General features: G+C 35.1%; 1 protein-coding gene across 6 annotated transcripts in view; it reads right to left on the bottom strand.

The window, feature by feature from the left end:
• RFX7 (regulatory factor X7) overlaps positions 1–21,071 on the bottom strand; it is a 160,932-nt gene that overhangs the window by 64,245 nt on the left and 75,616 nt on the right. For 5 of the 6 annotated variants that reach the window (XM_057542199.1, XM_057542200.1, XM_057542202.1 and 2 more), the window contains 2 exons: positions 12,366–12,448; positions 10,853–10,975 (listed from right to left, as the gene is read on the bottom strand). In XM_057542199.1, coding sequence (XP_057398182.1) covers positions 10,853–10,975; positions 12,366–12,448 — 206 coding nt within the window. Of the gene's footprint in view, positions 1–10,852; positions 10,976–12,365; positions 12,449–19,923; positions 19,948–21,071 lie in introns of those variants that run through there. The other variant, XM_057542203.1, reaches the window with a different exon arrangement.

The following is a 21,071-nucleotide window of genomic DNA, read 5'->3' as shown; positions in this document are numbered from 1 at the left end:
AATTGTCAAAGAATTACCTCCAACAAAGGCTCCAGGCCTAGATGGTATTATAGTTGAGTTTTTTAAAATTTTCAAGAACAAATAATTCCCTAACTATATAAACTGTTCCAGAGCACAGGAAATTAGGGAAAGAGTTCCAATTCATTTACGAAGCTGGTCTAACCCAGATATCAAAACTTGACAAAGACAGCACAAAAAAAGAAAATTACAGACCATGTTCACTTATGAATATAGATGCAAAGATCCTAAAAAATATACTTGAAAATAGAAACCAACAGTATGCTAAAAGATTACAGATCTTGACATGAAGAAGACATTCATTCTAGGAATAAAAGAAGGGTTTATATTAGGTAGTATCGTTATATATCATATCAATAGGTAACAGAAGAAGCACTGAATAATCTTAACAGATGCCCAAAAAGCATTAGATGAATTTCAATATCAATTTCTCATAAAACAGCCAATAAAGTCTTGGTCAATTATAAATGATACACCCTTAACATCAAAGAACTGTAAGATGAAATGATGCCTATTATTGGTATTATTCAAAGTCAGAAGGAAAATCAATTAAATGTAATTAAATAAAGAGGATGAGGAAGATATACAGGATAAACACTACCCAGAAGAGTCCAAAGTAATAGCTGAAAAATTAGGATTAAACAAAGTTCACTAAATATAAAATGTGCAACATAAATATAACAGAAGTCTACAGATATCTTACAAACCAAACCAATAATGAAATAATAAAATATATTTTTCATAATATAAATAACATAATGAAAATTTGTAAGGAATAAACTTAACAAGAAAAATAAGTGGAGTCAATTGAAGGAAAAATAACTAAAACTTTACTGAATGACACGAGAAAGACGTTAAGAAACATACTTCTAGCTCTGAAGTTAATTTTTCTAAAATAAATTTTCGTATTTAATGCATTTTGAATCAAAACTCCTTTGAGGTTTCCGTTTTACAAAAAAGTTAGAAAAGTGATTCCAATCTTCACGAGAAATATTAATTGATATGAAAATAAAACCACGGAAATTTTTGAAAAAGAGGAATAATGAAGGAAGGCGGGTCCCACTAGCTTTTTAAACATTTAATGGCTAAAATACTTAAAAATGGTATGGTACTGGAATAAGGACAGAAAAATACAAAGGAAGAAAATTGAGTCCAAAAGGCTTTAGTAAGATAAAAATTACATTATACATTAGTATTGAGAAAAAAATTATCAATAAATAAGACTGGGAAATTAACCATTTAGAAAAAATTAATATTAGTTCCTTATCTTATGTGATATATCAAAATAAATGTATATATTTGGTCTAGAAGGACTAATACGTAGTATGTGAAAAATGAAGTAAGTAATATCTAGGGAAAATACACATGAGTATTCAGCTGCTAGTGGCATTGGGAAGAATTTCTTTCTAAGCATAATAGCAATGTTACAAGCTGCAAAGAAAGTAGACAGATCAGACTACTTATTAAAAAATTAAATAATAAACAGCAATCTTGAAAAAAATTTATATTTCAATAGTTAATATCCTTAATATATAATGGTTCATAAGCAGCAATCCCAATTGTAATAATCTACACTAAATTATATAGTCAAGAATGTTCACTGCAGTATTATTTGCAACTGTTCCCCCATTCAAGAATTGTGTAACCAGTGGGGTCAAAATTTGATTAAACAATAACAAGAACATATACATGAAAAGAAGGCGTTAGAAAAAATAAAAAGAATTAATAAGCCAAAATGGTTATTTGTAGGTAGTAAGATTACGGGTGCTAGTTTTCTTTTTATACATTTATGACTACCTGCCAAAACGTTCATGATGAATACATATTACTTTCATAATCAGAAAAATTAACACATTAATCATCACTTTCATAAACACATTGTGATTATCAGACTTCAGAAGTTTCAACAAATATAAAAGTTCACAATAGTTTGTAAATCAACTGTCTTTGTATGTGGAAAGTCCCTTAAAACTTTGGTTCTATTAATAATTTAGCATAAAAATACAGTTAAAAGAAACCATACTGTTTTAGATTACATTTTCATTTTTTCTCTCAAAGGGATTTTGATTTTAATGACTATGAAAGGGATTGATTTTCACACAAATATATCTAAACATCACTGCAATGAATAGGAATAGCTTAAAATAAATGTACATTTCATATTAATAATATTTTTCAATGAATATTTAGAACAGAATCAATTTAAGATTTGTCACTCTATGTTAAGTTTTTACTCAGGAAACCTCATTAAGGCACTCCAAACTGGAAAATGACTAGTCCAAAAGGCCTTTAGAAAAGGACAAAATTTCTCTAAAAATCTCTTCTGGCAGGAAGTGTTATTTTGTGTCTAACTGAAATCTCTCCTCCTGTGACTTAAACTTCTTGTCCTTTAAAAATATATAGCTATATTCCATTTTGCTCTCTCTAGACAACATAATTTAAAAACTTTTATGTATCTATTTCCTAATACTTTGATCTACTTTTTGCCTGTCTCTAGCCTTTCTACAGTTTTCATCAAGTTATTAAAACCCACATAGCAAATTATGGTTTTAGGCAATGTACAATGAAATGAGAGAATAGCTTGGAGCTCCCACATGCTGTAATTCTGTGGAAACACAAACATACTTTCTTCTTAGAACATGGCATGCTGCTAATAGATGGTACTGTGCTGTGTCTCTTACAACACTCACATTATCTATATGCATGTATACTAACTGTATATTAACAGATTCATATTTTGTGCAGCTTATTTATTCACAATAAGTGGAATTCCTAGCCAACTTTATTTCTAACTACTTTCTTAACCTATTCTACTCACTCTGCTTCATATCACTCAAATTTAACAAGTTTGCCTTCTCACCTGTTATGAACTACTCATGGAATCTGAGTTCTAGCCTTATATTCATCCCTGACAAATTTTGGAACACTGGAAGAGTCACCTAACTTTTGAGTTTTAATGTTTTGCCTATACAATGGGGATGGTAGTGTACTAGAAGACTAATGAAGTCTTATAACACTGAAATTTTATTATGAATGTCAAGATCAGATTCCATTCTAGTCACTCTTTTTTTTTTTGAATTTTAGAATTTTATTTATTTTTTTATACAGCAGGTTCTTATTATTTATCCATTTTATACATATTAGTCAATCGCAATCTCCAAATTCTTCACACCACCCCCCCAGTCTGCCACTTTTCCCCCTTGGTGTCCATACGTTTGTTCTCTACATATGTTTCTCTATTTCTGCCCTGCAAACCGGTTCATCTGTACCATTTTTCTAGGTTCCACATACATGCGTTAATGTACGATATTTATTTTTCTCTTTCTGACTTACTTCACTCTGTATGACAGTCTCTAGATCCATCCACGTCTCTACAAACGACCCAATTTCGTTCCTTTTTATGGATGAGTAATATTCCATTGTATATATGTACCACAACTTCTTTATCCATTCATCTGTATATGGGCATTTAGGTTGCTTCCATGACCTGGCTATTGGAAATAGTGCTGCAATGAACATTCGGGTGCATGTATCTTTTTGAATTACGGTTTTCTCTGGGTATATGCCCAATAGTGGGATTGCTGGGTCATATGGTTATTTTGTTTTTAGTTTTTTAAGGAACCTCCATACTGTTCTCCATAGTGGGTACATCAATTTACATTTCCACCAATAGTGCAAAAGGGTTCCCTTTTCTCCACACCCTCTCCAGCATTTGCTGTTTGTAGATTTTCTGATGATGCCCATTCTAACTGGTGTGAGGTGATACCTCACTGTAGTTTTGATTTGCATTTCTCTAATAATTAGTGATGTCAAGCAGCTTTTCATGTGTTTCTTGGCCATCTGTATGTCTTCTTTGGAGAAATGTCTATTTAGGTCTTCTTTCCATTTTTGGATTGGGTTGTTTGTTTCTTTAATATTGAGCTGAATGAGCTGTTTATATATTTTGGAGATTAATCCTTTGTCCATTGATTTGTTTGCAAATATTTTCTCCCATTCTAAGGGTTGTCTTTTCGTCTTGTTTATGGTTTCCTTTGCTGTGCAAAAGCTTGTAAGTTTCATTAGGTCCCATTTGTTTATTTTTGTTTTTATTTCCATTACTCCAGGAGGTGGATCAAAAAAGATCTTGCTGTGATTTATTTCAGAGAGTGTTCTTCCTATGTTTTCCTCCAAGAGTTTTATAGTGTCCAGTCTTACATTTAGGTCTCTAATCCATTTTGAGTTTATTTTTGTGTATGGTGTTAGGGAGTGTTCTAATTTCTTTCTTTTACATGTAGCTGTCCAGTTTTCCCAGCACCACTTATTGAAAAGACTGTCTTTTCTCCATTGTATATCCTTGCCTCCTTTGTCATAGATTAGTAGACCACAGGTGTGTGGGTTTATCTCTGGGCTTTCTATCCTGTTCCATAGATCGATATTTCTGTTTTTGGGCCAATACCATACTGTCTTGATTACTGTACCTTTGTAGTATAGTCTGAAGTCAAGGAGTCTGATTCCTCCAGCTCTGTTTTTTTTCCCTCAAGACTGCTTTGGCTATTCGGGGTCTTCTGTGTCTCCATACAAATTTTAAGATTTTTTGTTCTAGTTCTGTAAAAAATGCCATTGGTAATTTGATAGGGATTGCACTGAATCTGTAGATTGCTTTGGGTAGTATAGTCATTTTCACAATATTGATTCTTCCAATCCAAGAACATGGTATATCTCTCCATCTGTGGTATCATCTTTAACTTCTTTCAACACTGTTTTATAGTTTTCTGCATACAGGGCTTTTGTCTCCCTAGGAAGGTTTATTCCTAGATATTTCATTCTTATTGTTGCAGTGGTAAATGGGAGTGTTTCCTTAATTTCTCTTTCAGATTTTTCATCATTAGTGTATAGGAATGCAAGAGATTTCTGTGCATTAATTTTGTATCCTGCAACTTTACTAAATTCATTGATTAGCTCTAGTAGTTTTCTGGTGGCATCTTTAGGATTATCTATGTATAGTATCGTGTCATGTGCAAACAGTGACAGTTTTACTTCTCCTTTTCCAATTTGTATTCCTTTTATTTCTTTTTCTTCTCTGATTGCCATGGCTAGGACTTCCAAAACTATGTTGAATAATAGTGGCGAGAGTGGACATCCTTGTCTTGTTCCTGAACTTCGAGGAAATGCTTTCAGTTTTTCACCATTGAGAATGATGTTTGTTGTGGGTTTGTTGTATATGGCCTTTATTATGTTGAGGTAGGTTCTCTCTATGCCCACTTTCTGGAGAGTTTTTATCATAAATGGGTGTTCAATTTTGTCAAAAGCCTTTTCTGCATCTATTGAGATGATCATACGGTTTTTACTCTCAGTTTGTTAATATGGTGTATCACACATTGATTGATTTGCGTATATTGAAGAATCCTTGCATCCCTGGGAAAAACCCCACTTGATCATAGTGTATGATCCTTTTAATGTGTTGTTGGATCCTGTTTGCTAGCATTTTGTTGAGGATTTTTGCATCTATATTCATCAGTCAGTGATACTGGTCTGTAATTTTCTTTTTTTGTAGTATCTTTGTCTGGTATTGGTATCACGGTGATGGTGGCCTATAGAATGAGTTTGGGAGTGTTCCTTCCTCTGCAATTTTTTGGAAGAGTTTGAGAAGGATGGGTGTTAGCTCTTCTCTAAATGTTTGACAGAATTCACCTGTGAAGCCATCTTGTCCTGGACTTTTGTGTTTGTTGGAAGATTTTTAACCACAGTTTCAATTTCATTACTTCTGATTGGTCTCTTCATATTATCTATTTATTCCTAGTTCAGTCTTGGAAGGTTATATCTTCCTAAGAATTTGTCCATTTCTTCCAGGTTGTCTATTTTATTGGCACAGAGTTACTTGTAGTAGTCTTTTAGGATGCTTTGTATTAGTGCGGTGTGTGTTGTTAACTTCTCCTTTTTCATTTCTAATTTTATTGATTTGAGTCCTCTCCCTCTTATTCTTCATGAGTCTGGCTAATGGTTTATCAATTTTGTTTATCTCCTCAAAGAACCAGCTTTTAGTTTTATTGATCTTTGCTATTGTTTTCTTTTTTTTTTTTTTTTTAAATTTTTTTTTTTAATTGTATAGCTACTTTATTTATTTATTTATTTATTTTTGGCTGTGTTGGGTCTTCGGTTCGTGCGAGGGCTTTCTCTAGTTGCGGCAAGCGGGGGCCACTCTTCATCGCGGTGCGGGGACCGCTCTTCATCGCGGTGCGCGGGCCTTTCACTATCGCGGCCCCTCCCGTTGCGGGGCACAGGCTCCAGACGCGCAGGCTCAGTAGTTGTGGCTCACGGGCCCAGCTGCTCCGCGGCACGTGGGATCTTCCCAGACCAGGGCTCGAACCCGTGTCCCCTGCATTAGCAGGCAGATTCTCAACCACTGCGCCACCAGGGAAGCCCGCTATTGTTTTCTTGTTTCTATTTCATTTATTTCTGCTCTGATCTTTATGATTCCTTTCCTTCTACTAAGTTTGGGTTTTGTTTGTTCTTCTTCCTCTAGTTCCTTTAGGTGCAAGATTAGATTGTTTGAGGTTTTTCTTGTTTCTTGAGGTAGGCTGTATAGCTATAAACTTCCCTTTTAAAACTGCTTTTGCTGCATCCCATAGGTTTTGGATCGTCATATTTTCGTTGTCATTTGTCTCTAGGTATTTTTTGATTTCCTCTTTTATTTCTTCAGTGATCTCTTGGTTATTTAGTAACGTATTGTTTAGCCTCCATGTGTTTGTGTTTTTTACGTTTTTTCCCCCTGTAATTGATTTCTAATCTGATAGTGCTGTGGTCAGAAAAGATGCTTGATATGATTTCAATTTTCTTGAATTTACTGAGGTTTGATTTGTGATCCAAGGTGTGATCTATCCTGGAGAATGGTCCATGCACACTTGAGAAGAAAGTGTAATCTGCTGTTTTTGGATGGCATGTCCTATAAATATCAATTAAATCTATCTGGTCTATTGTGTCATTTAAAGCTTGTGTTTCCTTATTAATTTTCTGTTTGGACGATCTGTCCATTGGTGTAAGTGAGGTGTTAAAGTCCCCCACGACTATTGTGTTACTGTCGATTTCCTCTTTTATAGCTGTTAGCAGTTGCCTTATGTATTGAGGTGCTCCTATGTTGGGTGCATATATATTTATAATTGTTATATCTTCTTCTTGGATTGATCCCTTGATCATTATGTAGTGTCCTTCCTTGTCTCTTGTAACATTCTTTGTTTTAAAGTCTATTTTGTCTGATATGAGTATTGCTACTCCAGCTTTCTTTTGATTTCCATTTGCATGGATTATCTTTTTCCATCCCCTCACTTTCAGTCTGTATGTGTCCCTAGGTCTGAAGTGCGTCTCTTGTAGACAGCATATAGATGGGTATTGTTTTTATATACATTCAGCGAGCCTGTGTCTTTTGGTTGGAGCATGTAATACATTCACATTTAAGGTAATTATCAATATGTATGTTCCTATGACCATTTTCTTAATTGTTCTGGGTTTGTTTTTGTAGGTCCTTTTCTTCTCTTGTGTTTCCCACTTAGAGAAGTTCCTTTAGCATTTGTTGCAGAGCTGGTTTGGTGGTGCTGAATTCTCTTAGCTTTTGCTTGTCTGTAAAGCTTTTGATTTCTCCATCAAATCTGAATGAGATCCTTGCCGGGTAATCTTGGTTGTAGGTTCTTCCCTTTCATCACTTTAAATATGTCATGCCACTCCCTTCTGGCTTGCAGAGTTTCTGCTGAGAAATCAGCTGTTAACCTTATGGGAGTTCCCTTGTATGTTATTTGTTGTTTTTCCCTTGCTGCTTTCAATAATTTTTCTTTGTCTTTAATTTTTGCCAATTTGATTATATGTGTCTTGGCGTGTTTTTCCTTGGGTTTATCCTGTATGGGACTCTCTGCGCTTCCTGGACTTGGGTGGCTATTTCCTTTCCCATGTTAGGGAAGTTTTCGACTATAATCTCTTCAAATATTTTCTCGGGTCCTTTCTCTCTCTCCTCTCCTTCTGGGACCCCTATAATGCAAATGTTGTTGCGTTTAATGTTGTCCGAGAGGTCTCTTAGGCTGTCTTCATTTCTTTTCATTCTTTTTTCTTTATTCTGTTCCACAGTAGTGAACTCCACCAGTGTGTCTTCCAGGTCACTTATCTGTTCTTCTGCCTCAGTTATTCTGCTATTGATTCCTTCTAGTGTAGTTTTCATTTCAGTTATTGTATTGTTCATCTCTGTTTTTGTGTTCTTTAATTCTTCTAGGTGTTTGTTCTTTAATTCTTCTAGGTCTTTGTTAAACATTTCTTGCATCTTCTCAATCTCTGTTTTGCCTCCATTCTTTTTCCGAGGTCCTGGATCATCTTCACTATCATTATTCTGAATTCTTTTTCTGGAAGGGTGCCTATCTCCACTTCATTTAGTTGTTTTTCTGGGGTTTTATCTTGTTCCTCTATCTGCTACATAGCCCTCTGCCTTTTCATCTTGTCTATCTTTCTGTGAATGTGGTTTTTGTTCCACAGGCTGCAGGATTGCAGTTCTTCTTGCTTCTGCTGTCTGCCCTCTGGTGGATGAGGCTATCTAAGAGGCTTGTGCAAGTTTCCTGATGGGAGAGACTGGTCTCTAGTCACTCTTAATATTAAATTCGTGCCTACTATGTGGAAACACTGTGTAGAATACAACAGTGCATAACGTATATTCTTAGTGAAATGTGTTTTTAACTAAAATACTCAGACTCAGTTACAGTACTATTGTATAGTAATATACTGATTTTTATAAAGAGACAATCATTAGCATAATACTTTCAAATTCCATGAACAGAACTGGTATTTCTTTCCTATTTACATCATTAAAAAGAATTTCCCTTACCTACTACTTCCTTTTAAAACTCTAGTCTAAGTTACTTCCTTTTATCTCAGTTGCTCTCTACTGAATTGCGAATAAACTGCTCAAAATGGGAGCTACCATTCCTTGTCCCAAAACAATGTTATGTTTTGGTTGTCTTTTGTTTAGGAAAAACCTTTAACTTTTCTTAGTGAAAAAAATTGCAAGAATTTATGAGAACCTTAGAAAATGATTTCACAGAAAAATATTATAGAAAAATATAACTGTGCTTTGCCCAAGGCAGTAAACTTTTAGGAACATAAGGACTGCTTTAATGGTTCAGAGTCATACTTCCACAAATGTAGGGTGCTGTCTCTAATGGTGATGCAAATGGCTGTGCAGGGGAAGGATATCACTTCAAAAATATATAAATATCCTCGGTTTCCTTATTAATTCATTATGGAAATGTCATGCATTAATTTGTCCGATTTGCCTTTTGGGAAACATGAGACATTTTGGATAATTTGTTTTCCTCATTTCTTACCTCAGACAACTTTTAGAATTTTAGAGCTAAAAGAAACCTCATACCTCTTCAATCACCTCATTTTATAGATGATGCAACTGAAAAAAGAGTGGTTAAAACACTTGTCCAGGTCACACAAGTTTAACGACAGAACCTTTTCTCTTGATACTCGATACAGGGTTTCTTAAACATATCATGTTTGTTTGATATTAATAAACTTTTAATGAATTTAAATTTACTTCTTTGTAGTTTCACAAGGTTATCTCTATCTTAATTAGAATTAACTTGAATTTAGTTAAGAATTCATGCTCACTATATATACTTTTTATATATATATTTTTTTTGTTTGTTTTTTGTTTTTTCATATTCTTGATGAGGGCAGAAGCTGTGTTTTATTTGTTGTATCCTCAGAACTTCTTACAGGGTTTGACACGGCACATAGCAGGTATTCAGTAGACTGTTGTAGACTGAGAAAATGAACTTTATAGACTTGGATCACGTGTACTCTTAGCTTCAATTTTTCTAAAGAGGAAAAATCTAAAGCTGCTCAGTTTAACCTTGTTCCCTTGATTATTTCAGACATTTTTCTCTAGACTTTCTCCAGCTCTATTGCATTTCTTAAGGTGAGGGAATCAGAATTTTGAATGAGCATAGAAAGTTTCCTTTCTAGATACCAATAATCTTCTCAGTAAGTGTAGTTCTTTTGCATCATCTTACACTAGCTAACAGCAGCACTTATTTGACACTTTTCTTCCACATTGTGTAAATACAAAACATACGTGCTCCCTGCTTTGATATTTCAATACCCAGAAAATTTTGGTTTCACTTACTCTGCTAGAACAAATTCCTGCTTCCAAATCAATTATAAAACGTTAAACAAGACTAGATTTAGCATCTATGACATTTATACAGAAAGGCCCATTAGCCTCTATACTTGTGTTTTCTGTGTTTAAATAAGTTATCTGTACAATCAAAACTGTTTGAGTGTCTTCTATTTGCAAGCTACTGAACTCCTTCGTCTGAGTAAGTAATTCACAACATTCCAGATACTTAGCTTTTTCTCTGGTTGGCACAGAAAATGATTAGAAAAGTTATGGATTCATGAAAAAGACTTTTAAGAAATCTAAATAAAAAACATGTTTTAGTTTTTCCATATGCATTGATTTATTTATTGCCATCCACTGTCCCTCTACGAACCCCAGACACACCCTTCTTGTCATCCTTAAGAACTTTACCGGAATCCTTTTATTCACCAACCCTACTCCATTGTCCCTCTGCCCTCAGACATCCCTCCTGTGATCCAGAAGAACTCTAAAGAAATCCTTTTATTCAGTAATCCTGCTCTTTATTACACATGCTACCAGAGGAGCTTAGAGATGGATGGAATCTTAGAGATTTCTAAGTTAAACTCTCATATACCAGTATGATATTCGCCAATGATAAAACAAATCATTGTAGCCAAGTATAGTACTTAATCTCTTTAATACACTGCATGCCTGACATATACACATAATACTTACTTGTACTCATCATAGACTTCCTGTTTGGGCAGTGAAGTCTCAGGATGCTCCTCTAGGGTATTCCGAATCCAGGAAAAGGCATGCATTTGCTGTGCCCGACTAGATGACATGGCATTCTGATCACTAATCATAAAACAAAAACATGTTTTAGCTGAACTAGACAGGAATTCATTGATAATTTTTGGACCAGGCCTAAATGTTCCACTAAAGGACTGTGTGTAAACTCACTATAAATGACCAAACCAAACTCAGGACATAAAGTATATGCCCAGTTATCCAAATACAAATTGTCCACCTGTGGTTGTGAGCCATTTTCTATAGCTAGTGTCTGACTGAAGTTATTGCCCTGTTCCATCCCCGCCACAGTCTCGAAACTGGCAGAGATGATGGAGCATTGAAAACATAAGGTATTTGTTTTGGCCAAAATTACCTCTAAGGGGATATTTGTTTACTTACTTGCCTGTTCATTTGCCTAAACTTACCAAATCACCAAACTATAAAGTGAAAGTTATGGAAAAAATTGTTTATTTTCTATTTGCTTAGCGATATCAAGTAACTACCCTGAATCTTACTAAAGCCTCTATGCTCCAGAATGGAATTCACACTGGAGAGATCCTGAAAGGACAAGTCTCCCTCTATGGTCCTTTCTGTAACCAGTCCTCCTCTCCAGGACAACACCTCCACTAAACATCATAAATTTTTATTATCTGGCAGTGTCTCTTATAACATGAGGGAAGCTCCTCACTTGACTCACATTCATCTCAGCTACGAAAACAATAATTTATGTATTTTCAAAGAAATTACTGAGCAATTTCTAGGACAGAAAATTATTAAAATAGTTACAAAATGTGGTCCAAGGGGAAAAAAGTAAAAGCAACAGATTTTTCATTCCATTTCTTTTCATACATATACTTTTAAAGTAATGTTAAGCATAACTTATATGAATGAAATGAACTCTGAGAAATACTTAAAAGGGTAGAGAAACTCCTTTAAGAACAGAATGCATGAACCAACAATTTTTCTCTTTATTTTCTGAATGAGGCTATTAAATATTTGTACTAATGAAAATAGAGTAATACCCCGCAAGCACTTAAAACATCACACATTTATCATAAATTCATGTGCCATACAGGCAATTCATTTTTTTTCTTTTTTATGCTCTATGATCTGCTTACCTGACAGTACCTAAAAAAACTCTTGCACTTTATTGCTCACAATACTTACCTGTTTATTCTTTGGTTTTCTGTTCAATTTTCAAAATCTGGCACACTGTATAAATACACTAATCTGTTTATAAAACATAACCCAATTGCATTTCACAGCATTCACCCAGGTACACAAATGAATTAGCAAAAACTATGGGTAAACACTTAACCAAATATGATCAAAGACTAAAAAGATCTACTGTTTTGACAGTCTGTTTCCTGATGATTTTAGGAATAGTGCAAAACAATAACAACCACAACACACACATAAACACTGTAATTGAGGCAAAGACAAGAAGTGATATTACCTTTTCTCTCCATTGCTGAGACCAGAAGGCAGCTGAAGGTAGAGGTAGAGTTTCTCTAGGTCTGTAAACTTCTCAACTTCTTGCTGGTTAAAAAGGATTAAAAAGAAAGATCATTTAAAAAATTCTTGTTTCTCCCTCAACAAAATTTACTAACACCTCCCTAAAAATACTATCTAAATTTAAACCAGGTGGAATGAATCACCTGCCAAAGAAAACAGAATCTAGGCTTTTTTCTTATCAGTAAAATAATACAGTCAAGTTGTGTGATAAATTTATTGCATATAAAAAGTTGATTAGTAAGAGAAAATGGTACTTTCCTATTAATTCTTACATTCTAGGTATAAATAAAATCATAAATCAATGCTTAGACGAAAACTTCTCATTTTAATTCACATTTAAAGAAGGAGGGTTGTGCAATATTACAGGAAAAGTACTAGATTGGGAGTCAAGAGACTATTTATTAGTTGGTCTTAGCCTAACTATTTAACTGGCTATGAGGCTTCCATGCTCTGGCGGATTTTCCTTAGAAATGTAAAATGAATGACATGATTTCTAGGCTTCTTTTCTATTTCTCAAAAATCTAGAACATGTGACTGATGATGCTACTGTCACTGGGGGTGGAATTGAGGTTAAAAAATATAGTTATCCCTCAATATCCGTGGATAATTGGTTCCAGGAACCCCCTTCTCCCCTCCACGGACACCAAAATCCACAGATGCACAAGTTCTTTATATAAAATGGTGTTATACAGTCAGTCCTCCTTGTGCACAGTTCCTCCATAACGGAGGAATCAAATCTGATCCAGGGTTGGTCTAATCCGCGAATGCAGAACCTGTGGATACGGAGGGCCAACTGTTCCAAAGTACAACCAACAATCTGTTCCATGCTATGCAGATGTAATTGTTCTCTGATTTGCAACAGTGGATGCTATCTGGAGAACCTACTTGTAAGACTGTCTATCACTACTGTTGTGCAACTTTGTCATTTTATCTATAAATGTACCCTTTAAGAAAATTTCTGCTATGCAGAGGACTGTATAGTTTTCTTTCCCAGCTGAGTTTGCCACAAGATAGCTTTAAATGTGCCACAAATCCTACTGCAATAAAAATATCATAATAAAATTCTGGTAGCCTAATTCATTACAATTGAACTGCATTGCAATGGAAAATATGGACAGATTACTGGCAATTCTTGGTGGCAGAATTTATTCTTACACAATAAAGCATAGCTCAAACATAGATCCAATTTTTAAAAAAAGCTTACAATGATATAATTTAGCCTATTCTTATTCTCACCAGAATTCATTCACGAAACAGTTTAATCTTAGAATTTATCCATAGAATGACTTAATCTATCAATTACATGCAATTAACTTTCAAATCCACATTTTTTTCATTCCACTGTCTATGGGGTATTTTCCAATTAGCTCTTGCTTTAATATCTGATAGACTGATCAGCAATATCCTACATAACTCTTCCCTTGACAACAACAAAAAACCCCTACACATACACAGACATTTTCTTTCTCAGTTGTTACTTAACACCTTCTTTTCTCTAGTTTCCCAGTGTTCAGTTTTAGAGTCTGCCTAGTTTTGTTCCTCTTGGTGTATTACACTCTAATCCTTCATTTAGCCTTCTTAACTCTTTCCACCATCTTCTAGTCTCTTTATTTTCCCAGCCACCACATTAGTTTAGGTCTTTAGCTGTCTTTCTTTAAACAATAAAGGAGAATTCACTTACTCATTTATTTATTCACTAAGTTTACTTTCTGCAATGTTCCACAAATGATTTATAACTATGAACTTATACTGTGTATCACAACCTATACAAAGACTGGAAATAGACAGATGAACAACACAACAATAGCCCCTGCCCTTAAGGAACTTACAATGATTCTTGAATTACTAAAAAAGTCTAACTACCTGCTTTCCCTGCCTCCAGCCTTTCCCCACTTTAATCTGTCGAAATGGAAATAAAAACAAAAATAAACAAACGGGACCTAATGAAACTTAAAAGCTTTTACACAGCAAAGGAAACCATAAACAAGACGAAAAGACAACCCTCAGAATGGGAGAAAATATTTGCAAGTGAAGCAACTGACAAAGGATTAATCTCCAAAATTTACAAGCAGCTCATGCAGCTCAATATCAAAAAAAGAAACAACCCCATCCAAAAATGGGCAGAAGACCTAAATAGAAATTTCTCCGAAGAAGCTATACAGATTGCCAACAAACACATGAAAGAATGCTCAACATCATTAATCATTAGAGAAATGCAAATCAAAACTACAATGAGATATCATCTCACACCCATCAGAATGGCCATCATCAAAAAATCTACAAACAATACATGCTGGAGAGGGTGTGTAGAAAAGGGAACCCTCTTGCACTGTTGGTGGGAATGTAAATTGATACAGCCACTATGGAGAACAGTATGGAGGTTCCTTAAAAAACTAAAAATAGAACTACCATATGACCCAGCAATCCCACTACTGGGCATATACCCTGAGAAAACCATAATTCAAAAAGAGTCATGTACCCCAATGTTCACTGCAGCACTATTTACAATAGCCATAACATGGAAACAACCTAAGTGTCCACTGACAGATGAATGGATAAAGAAGATGTGGTACATATATACAATGGAATGTTACTCAGCCATAAAAAGAAACGAAATTGAGTTATTTGTAGTGAGGTGGATGGACCTAGAGTCTGTCTTACAGAGTGAAGTAAGTCAGAAAGAGAAAAACAAATACCGTATGCTAACACATATATATGGAATCTAAAAAAAAATGGTCATGAAAAACCTAGGGGCAAGACAGGAATAAAGACAGACCTACTAGAGAATGGACTTGAGGACATGGGGAGGGGGAAGGGTAAGGTGGGACGAAGTGAGAGAGTGGCATGGACATATATACACTACCAAACGTAAAATAGATAGCTAGTGGGAAGCAGCCGCATAGCACAGGGAGATCAGCTCAGTGCTTTGTGACCACCTAGAGGGGCGGGATAGGGAGGGTGGGAGGGAGGGAAACTCAAGAGGGAAGAGATATGGGGACATATGTATATGTATAACTGATTCACTTTGTTATAAAGCAGAAACTAACACACCATTGTAAAGCAATTATGCTCCAATAAAGATGTTAAAAAAAATAAAATAAAATGATGTAATGGAGATAAGTAATAAAATAAATAAATAAATAAATATCATCCCTAAAATACCTCTTGTTCAATATTATTAACATCACCCACTTAATCCCAACAGTGCCTATCATATTAAATCGAAAATAGATTATGTTACCAAAAAAACCATGGGAATTATTATGGGCAAAGTCTGAGAAAACACAACACAAAACATAATTTTTTTGGATAAAGAAAGTCTCTCTCTCAATGGAATATTATTCAGCCATAAAAATGAGTGAAATCTTGCCATTTGTGGCAACATGGATGGACCTGGAGGGCACTATGCTAAGTGAAATAAGTGAGACAAAAAAGGATAAACACCGTATGATCACCCTTATATGTGGAATCTAAAAACAACACCAAAACAGACAAAAAAACCCTGAGCCCATGGATACAGTGAAGACTGGTGGTGGCCTGAGGTGGGAGTGGGAGTGGGGAAAATGGGTAAAGGAGGTCAAAAAGGTAAAAATTTCCAGTTATAAAATGAATGTCATAGGGATATAATGTATAGCACGGTGATTACAATTAATAATACTGTATTGCATATTTGAAAGTAGCTAGAATGGTAGATCTTGAAAGTTCCTGTCATAAGAAAACTTATGTATAGTGACAGATGTTAACTAGATTTACTGGGGTGATCATTTTGCAATACAAGCATACCTCGGAGGTACTATAGGTTCAGTTTCAGACCACCGCAATAAAACAAATACCGCAATAAAGCGAGACACACAAATTTTTTGGTTTCTTAGTGCATATGAAAGTTATCTTTACCCTATACTATAGTCTATCAAGTAAGCAATAGCATTACGTTTAATAAAACAAGGTACATACCTTAATTAAAAATACTTTATTGCTAAAAAAATGCTAACCATCATCTGACAATGCAGGCAGGCTTACCACAAACCTTCAATTTATAAAAAATGCAGTATCTGTAAAGTGTAATAAAGTGTAATAAAATGAGGTGTGCCTGTATATACAAGTATCAAATCATTATGTTGTACACCTGAAACTAATATGTTATGTCAGTTACACCTCACTTAAAAAACATCAAATGACAGGGTAAGAGAGTGTCATGGACATATATACACTACCAAATGTAAAATAGATAGCTAGTGGGAAGCAGCCGCATAGCACAGGGAGATCAGCTCGGTGCTTTGTGACCACCTAGAGGGGTGGGATGGGGAGGGTGGGAGGGAGGGAGATGCAAGAGGGAAGAGAAATGGGAACATATTGTATATGTATAACAGATTCACTTTGTTATAAAGCAGATGCTAACACACTATTGTAAGGCAATTATACTTCAATAAAGATGTTTGAAAAAAAAAAAAATCAAATGAAAAACACATCATTTTTGATGACTAAGAATAAAAAAACTTCATACTGTTGGAGAAACCTTGGATGCTACAGTTTTCAATTTTTATATATACTAGAGAAAAGAACAGAGAAGAAATTCCAGAAGGAATTCAGAAGATAATCCAAATTAGGATAAAGTGCCAAAGAGATTTAATTTAAAGACGGAATAGTTTTGAAAAAGATCAAACTCACTGCTGCCCCCCTTTTTTTTGCCTTTCAAACAATGAAAAGTTACTACTGTCATTTACTCTTTTATTTGTTATGTAGGACTCAACACACCGAAGAAAAAATTTGGAGAGTTTACTAAAACTGATTATCAAAATTCTACGAAGCAAATGAGAACAAAACGACGCAAGTGTTAGTGATGGCATTCCAGTCCAGCAAAGCTGAGTTCACCACGAGGATTTTTGGTTTTGGATACACTTGTCACTTACGGCTAATCACTGGCTTCCAAAACAATGATCAGTGGTGTAGAAGACCTTAACCTTGCTTGATTATCAAGGCAAGAATATCATTTGGCAAGTATGTTAAACCTCAGATTATTTGACTTTGTAAATACTTTGTAAATATTTAAACATCAAGAATAAAAGTTTTGGACTTCCCAGGTGGCACAGTGGTTAAGAATCCACCTGCCACTGCAGGGGACATGGGTTCGATTCCTGGTCCGGGAAGATCCCACATGCCGCGGAGCAACTGAGCCCATGCACCACAACTACTGAGTCCGCGTGCCCGTGCTCCGCAACAAGAGAGGTCACCGCAATGAGAAGCCCGCGCACCGCAACGAAGAGTAGCCCCCGCTTGCCACTACAGAAAGCCCGAGCGCAGCAACGAAGACCCAATGCTGCCAAAAAATAAAGAATTAGTTTTCTGTTCCAAGTGGAGATTCATTGATTGTCAAAAAGAAATATGTTTGATGCACTTATGAAATGAAGGACAAAGCTGCTCTATTTTTAGAGTATTAGGAAAAAGACCAACTGCATAAATTTTTTAAAAATTATAATTTAAAAACTCAGCCATAAAAAGAAATGAAGTATTGATACATGCTGCGACATGGATGAATCTTGAAAACATTATGCTAAGCGAAAGAAGCCAGGCACAAAAAGCCACATATCAAATGCTTTCACTTTTATGAAATACCCGGAACAGTCAAATCCATGCAGAGAGAAAGATTAGTGGCTGCCAAGGATTGGGAGGAGGGGAGTAAGAGGACTGACTGCTTAATGTGTTTCCTTTTGGGGTGACGAAATCATGTTTTAGAACTGGGTAGAGGTAGTGTTTACATAACATTGTGAATATACTATAATAAATATCACTAATGATAAACTTTATGTTACGTGTATTTTACAATAAAAAAATCACAATTTTTAATAGCGCTTGGCATATTTGGCAAATATATCTGAATATCTGACCTGAAACTTCAAATGACAAACAACAACATCTCTACTCATTAGTCTTAAAAGTCTTCATTTTCTTGAGTTGAAGAAGTTAAGTTCTCAAAGCAAAGTTATTGAAAACGTCTTCAAGTTTAGGGGGAACCTCAAATATTATCTAGTCTGTTGAATGAACTAAGGTGATGATTTCCCACTGCTGTAGTTGAAAATCTTGCCCAAAAGTTTATGGGGACTTCTCTCTCACACAGTTCAATCTTTGCAAGAAGATATCCAAGGAATCTTGGAACTAAAGTTTGATTTAGATGTCAAAGACATTCCAGGAAACCCCTTTGGAGAACTTTTGGTAAAAATCTCCCTGTTTACTTCCACATAAGTAAGCAGACCTTGTGTGTCAATCATCCCATTTACATAAGCATACATTTATGTAGTTGGTTTTTCAGAAACTTTGGGTATGAAAACAAAGCAATGTTAGACTTAATGTTGCAAATGACCTAGATAGTGCTTTGCTCTTTCACATCCTAGACAGAAAAGCATATAGCAAACAACCAGATTCAACATTCACTTTGATATCATGTGATCCAGAGAAAATTAAAGGTGTAAAGCAAAATATACAAGATCACGTTACTTCTGGAGGATCAAGGTGGAGTTTTGTGTTCGAATTCTACCACTCCTATGCCCTTCCCCTCTGAAACTCTGGCTGATCAAGAATATTCACAGGAGGAACGAGGAGCATGGAGCTATCTAATTGTTTCTGTGAGATGTAAGTAAAGTGGTGAAGAGAATAAGGAACAGAGACAGTTCACCAAATATTCCATCTGCTCACCTACATTGCTCAGCCTCCTCTGCAGTTAGTTTAGGGCCATGAACTTATTAGCACAAGTGATGCATTTCATTTCTCGGCTGACATAGTTAAGAACCAATGTGTCACCTCTATACCCTTTTTCCCCCTTTGTGGCACCTTGGCAGTCCTGTGTTTCAGTGGTGAGGCTACAACATGGCAATGTCTGTCAATGTGGGTTCCTGAGGGACTACGTGGAACAGGGCCCTCCAATGATTTGTGCTATACATGTAGTGTGAATGACAATAAGTTCTTCTGGTTAGGCCACTGATATTTCAGGCTTCCTTTGTTTCGGCAGCATAGCCTTGCCCATCCTGATTAATATAGCAAGTCAGACCTTTCCCCCTAGCACTTCTGAGAGAACTGAAGATCCCTTTTAGATATGCAGATAAAAACGTTGAGAGAGGAACTGGGCTGCTCTCTAATCACAAAAGCTTTCATTCACTCATTTTTAGAATAGTATTTAACATATTTTGAAATTTCAAATTATATCAACCAAGAATAGAAGATATTTATGTTTATCAAAATGAGATATGGGCTAAAAAAAAGTTAAGAAGTACCAGTTTAGAATATACAGCCTTCATGCTCTCTCCCACTTTATTTAAAAAAAAAAAAAAAACCTAGTTAAAAAATTCAACTCTAATAGATTTTGTACACAAGGTCCTATAATATGCCTGTTTGTCCCTTTACTTTGGGCCACAGCAATTACTCAGGGATTTATACTCAATTAATTTGCATTTATTGATTGCTAAAAAAAAGTTTTTCCGCTATCTAGTTACACCCTCCCCCCTCACCTAGATCGAAGATTCTGGTTTATCCAAACTCAATCACCATTTGAAGCAGAATCCTGAAATGTAAGACAGAGCCAGATGGTACTCCTTTTAATATTTTAATACCCCATTTAATTTTTAAATTTAAAATGATAAAGTATTTCAACCAAAGTATACAAAGTAGGTACACATGTATCACTATCCACATTTAAAAGATGCTAACTTTTTGCCATATTTGCTTCAGAATTCTTTCAACTTTTTAGATTATACAGTAGTGTTTGTTATATGAACTGAAACCAGTTTATCCATTTCTTTCTGACAGAGTTGTTATAAAGTCCCAATATTTCAAATAGTGCTGCAATAAAAATTTTTATTTGTGACTGTTTTGTCCTTGAGTGGGAGTTTTTTCTATAGTACGAACCTACCTAAAAGTAGAAGTACTTAGTCATATAAGATGCACATCTTCAACTTTGTTGGTATTCCCAAATTGCTCGCCAAAACTGTTATGCCTATTTATATTTCCAACAGCAATGCTACAATTTCTCCACATCCTTGTTAAAAATTAAGATTTCCATTTTAGCTAATCTTATAAGTATGAAAAAGTAACTCACTGTTTTATTTTACATTTTCTGATTGACGATGAAACTATCATATTATTTACCATTTGAGTTTACTCTAATTCAATGGCTATCCAATTTTACCATGCATCAGAATCACCTGGAGAGCTTGTTAAAGATGACAGTTTCTGACTCAGTAGTCTGGAGCAGGGACCTTGAGAACCCGGATTTCTAAACAGTTCCCAGTGATGTTGATACTGCTAGTCAGAGGATCACATCTGAAGAACCACTGCTCAAGGAACTACACATTTAAAAATGGGAATATTTACTATGTAGTCCACATACTAATCTTCTATTGCTTAGAAGTGTTGCTAATATCTTCTCTAGTTGTAGCTTGTATTTGCATTTTGTTTTTGGAGTCTTGAGATGCAGAGAAGTTTTTAATTTCCAGGCAGTCAAATATATCAATCTTTTCATTTATAATCTGTGCTTTTTGTGTCTTATTTTGAAATCCTTCTCTATCCCAATGTCATTAAGATATCCCATGTTTTCTTTTTAAAGTTTTGTTTTTCACATTTAGGTCTTTAGGTATTGTACTTAATTCCTCTAAAATTT

This window comes from Balaenoptera acutorostrata, chromosome 3 (genome assembly GCF_949987535.1).
Source record: "Balaenoptera acutorostrata chromosome 3, mBalAcu1.1, whole genome shotgun sequence".
Lineage (NCBI taxonomy): Eukaryota > Metazoa > Chordata > Mammalia > Artiodactyla > Balaenopteridae > Balaenoptera > Balaenoptera acutorostrata.
The sequence above is the reverse complement of the archived record's forward strand: the minus strand, read 5'-3'. Positions and strand labels throughout refer to the sequence as shown.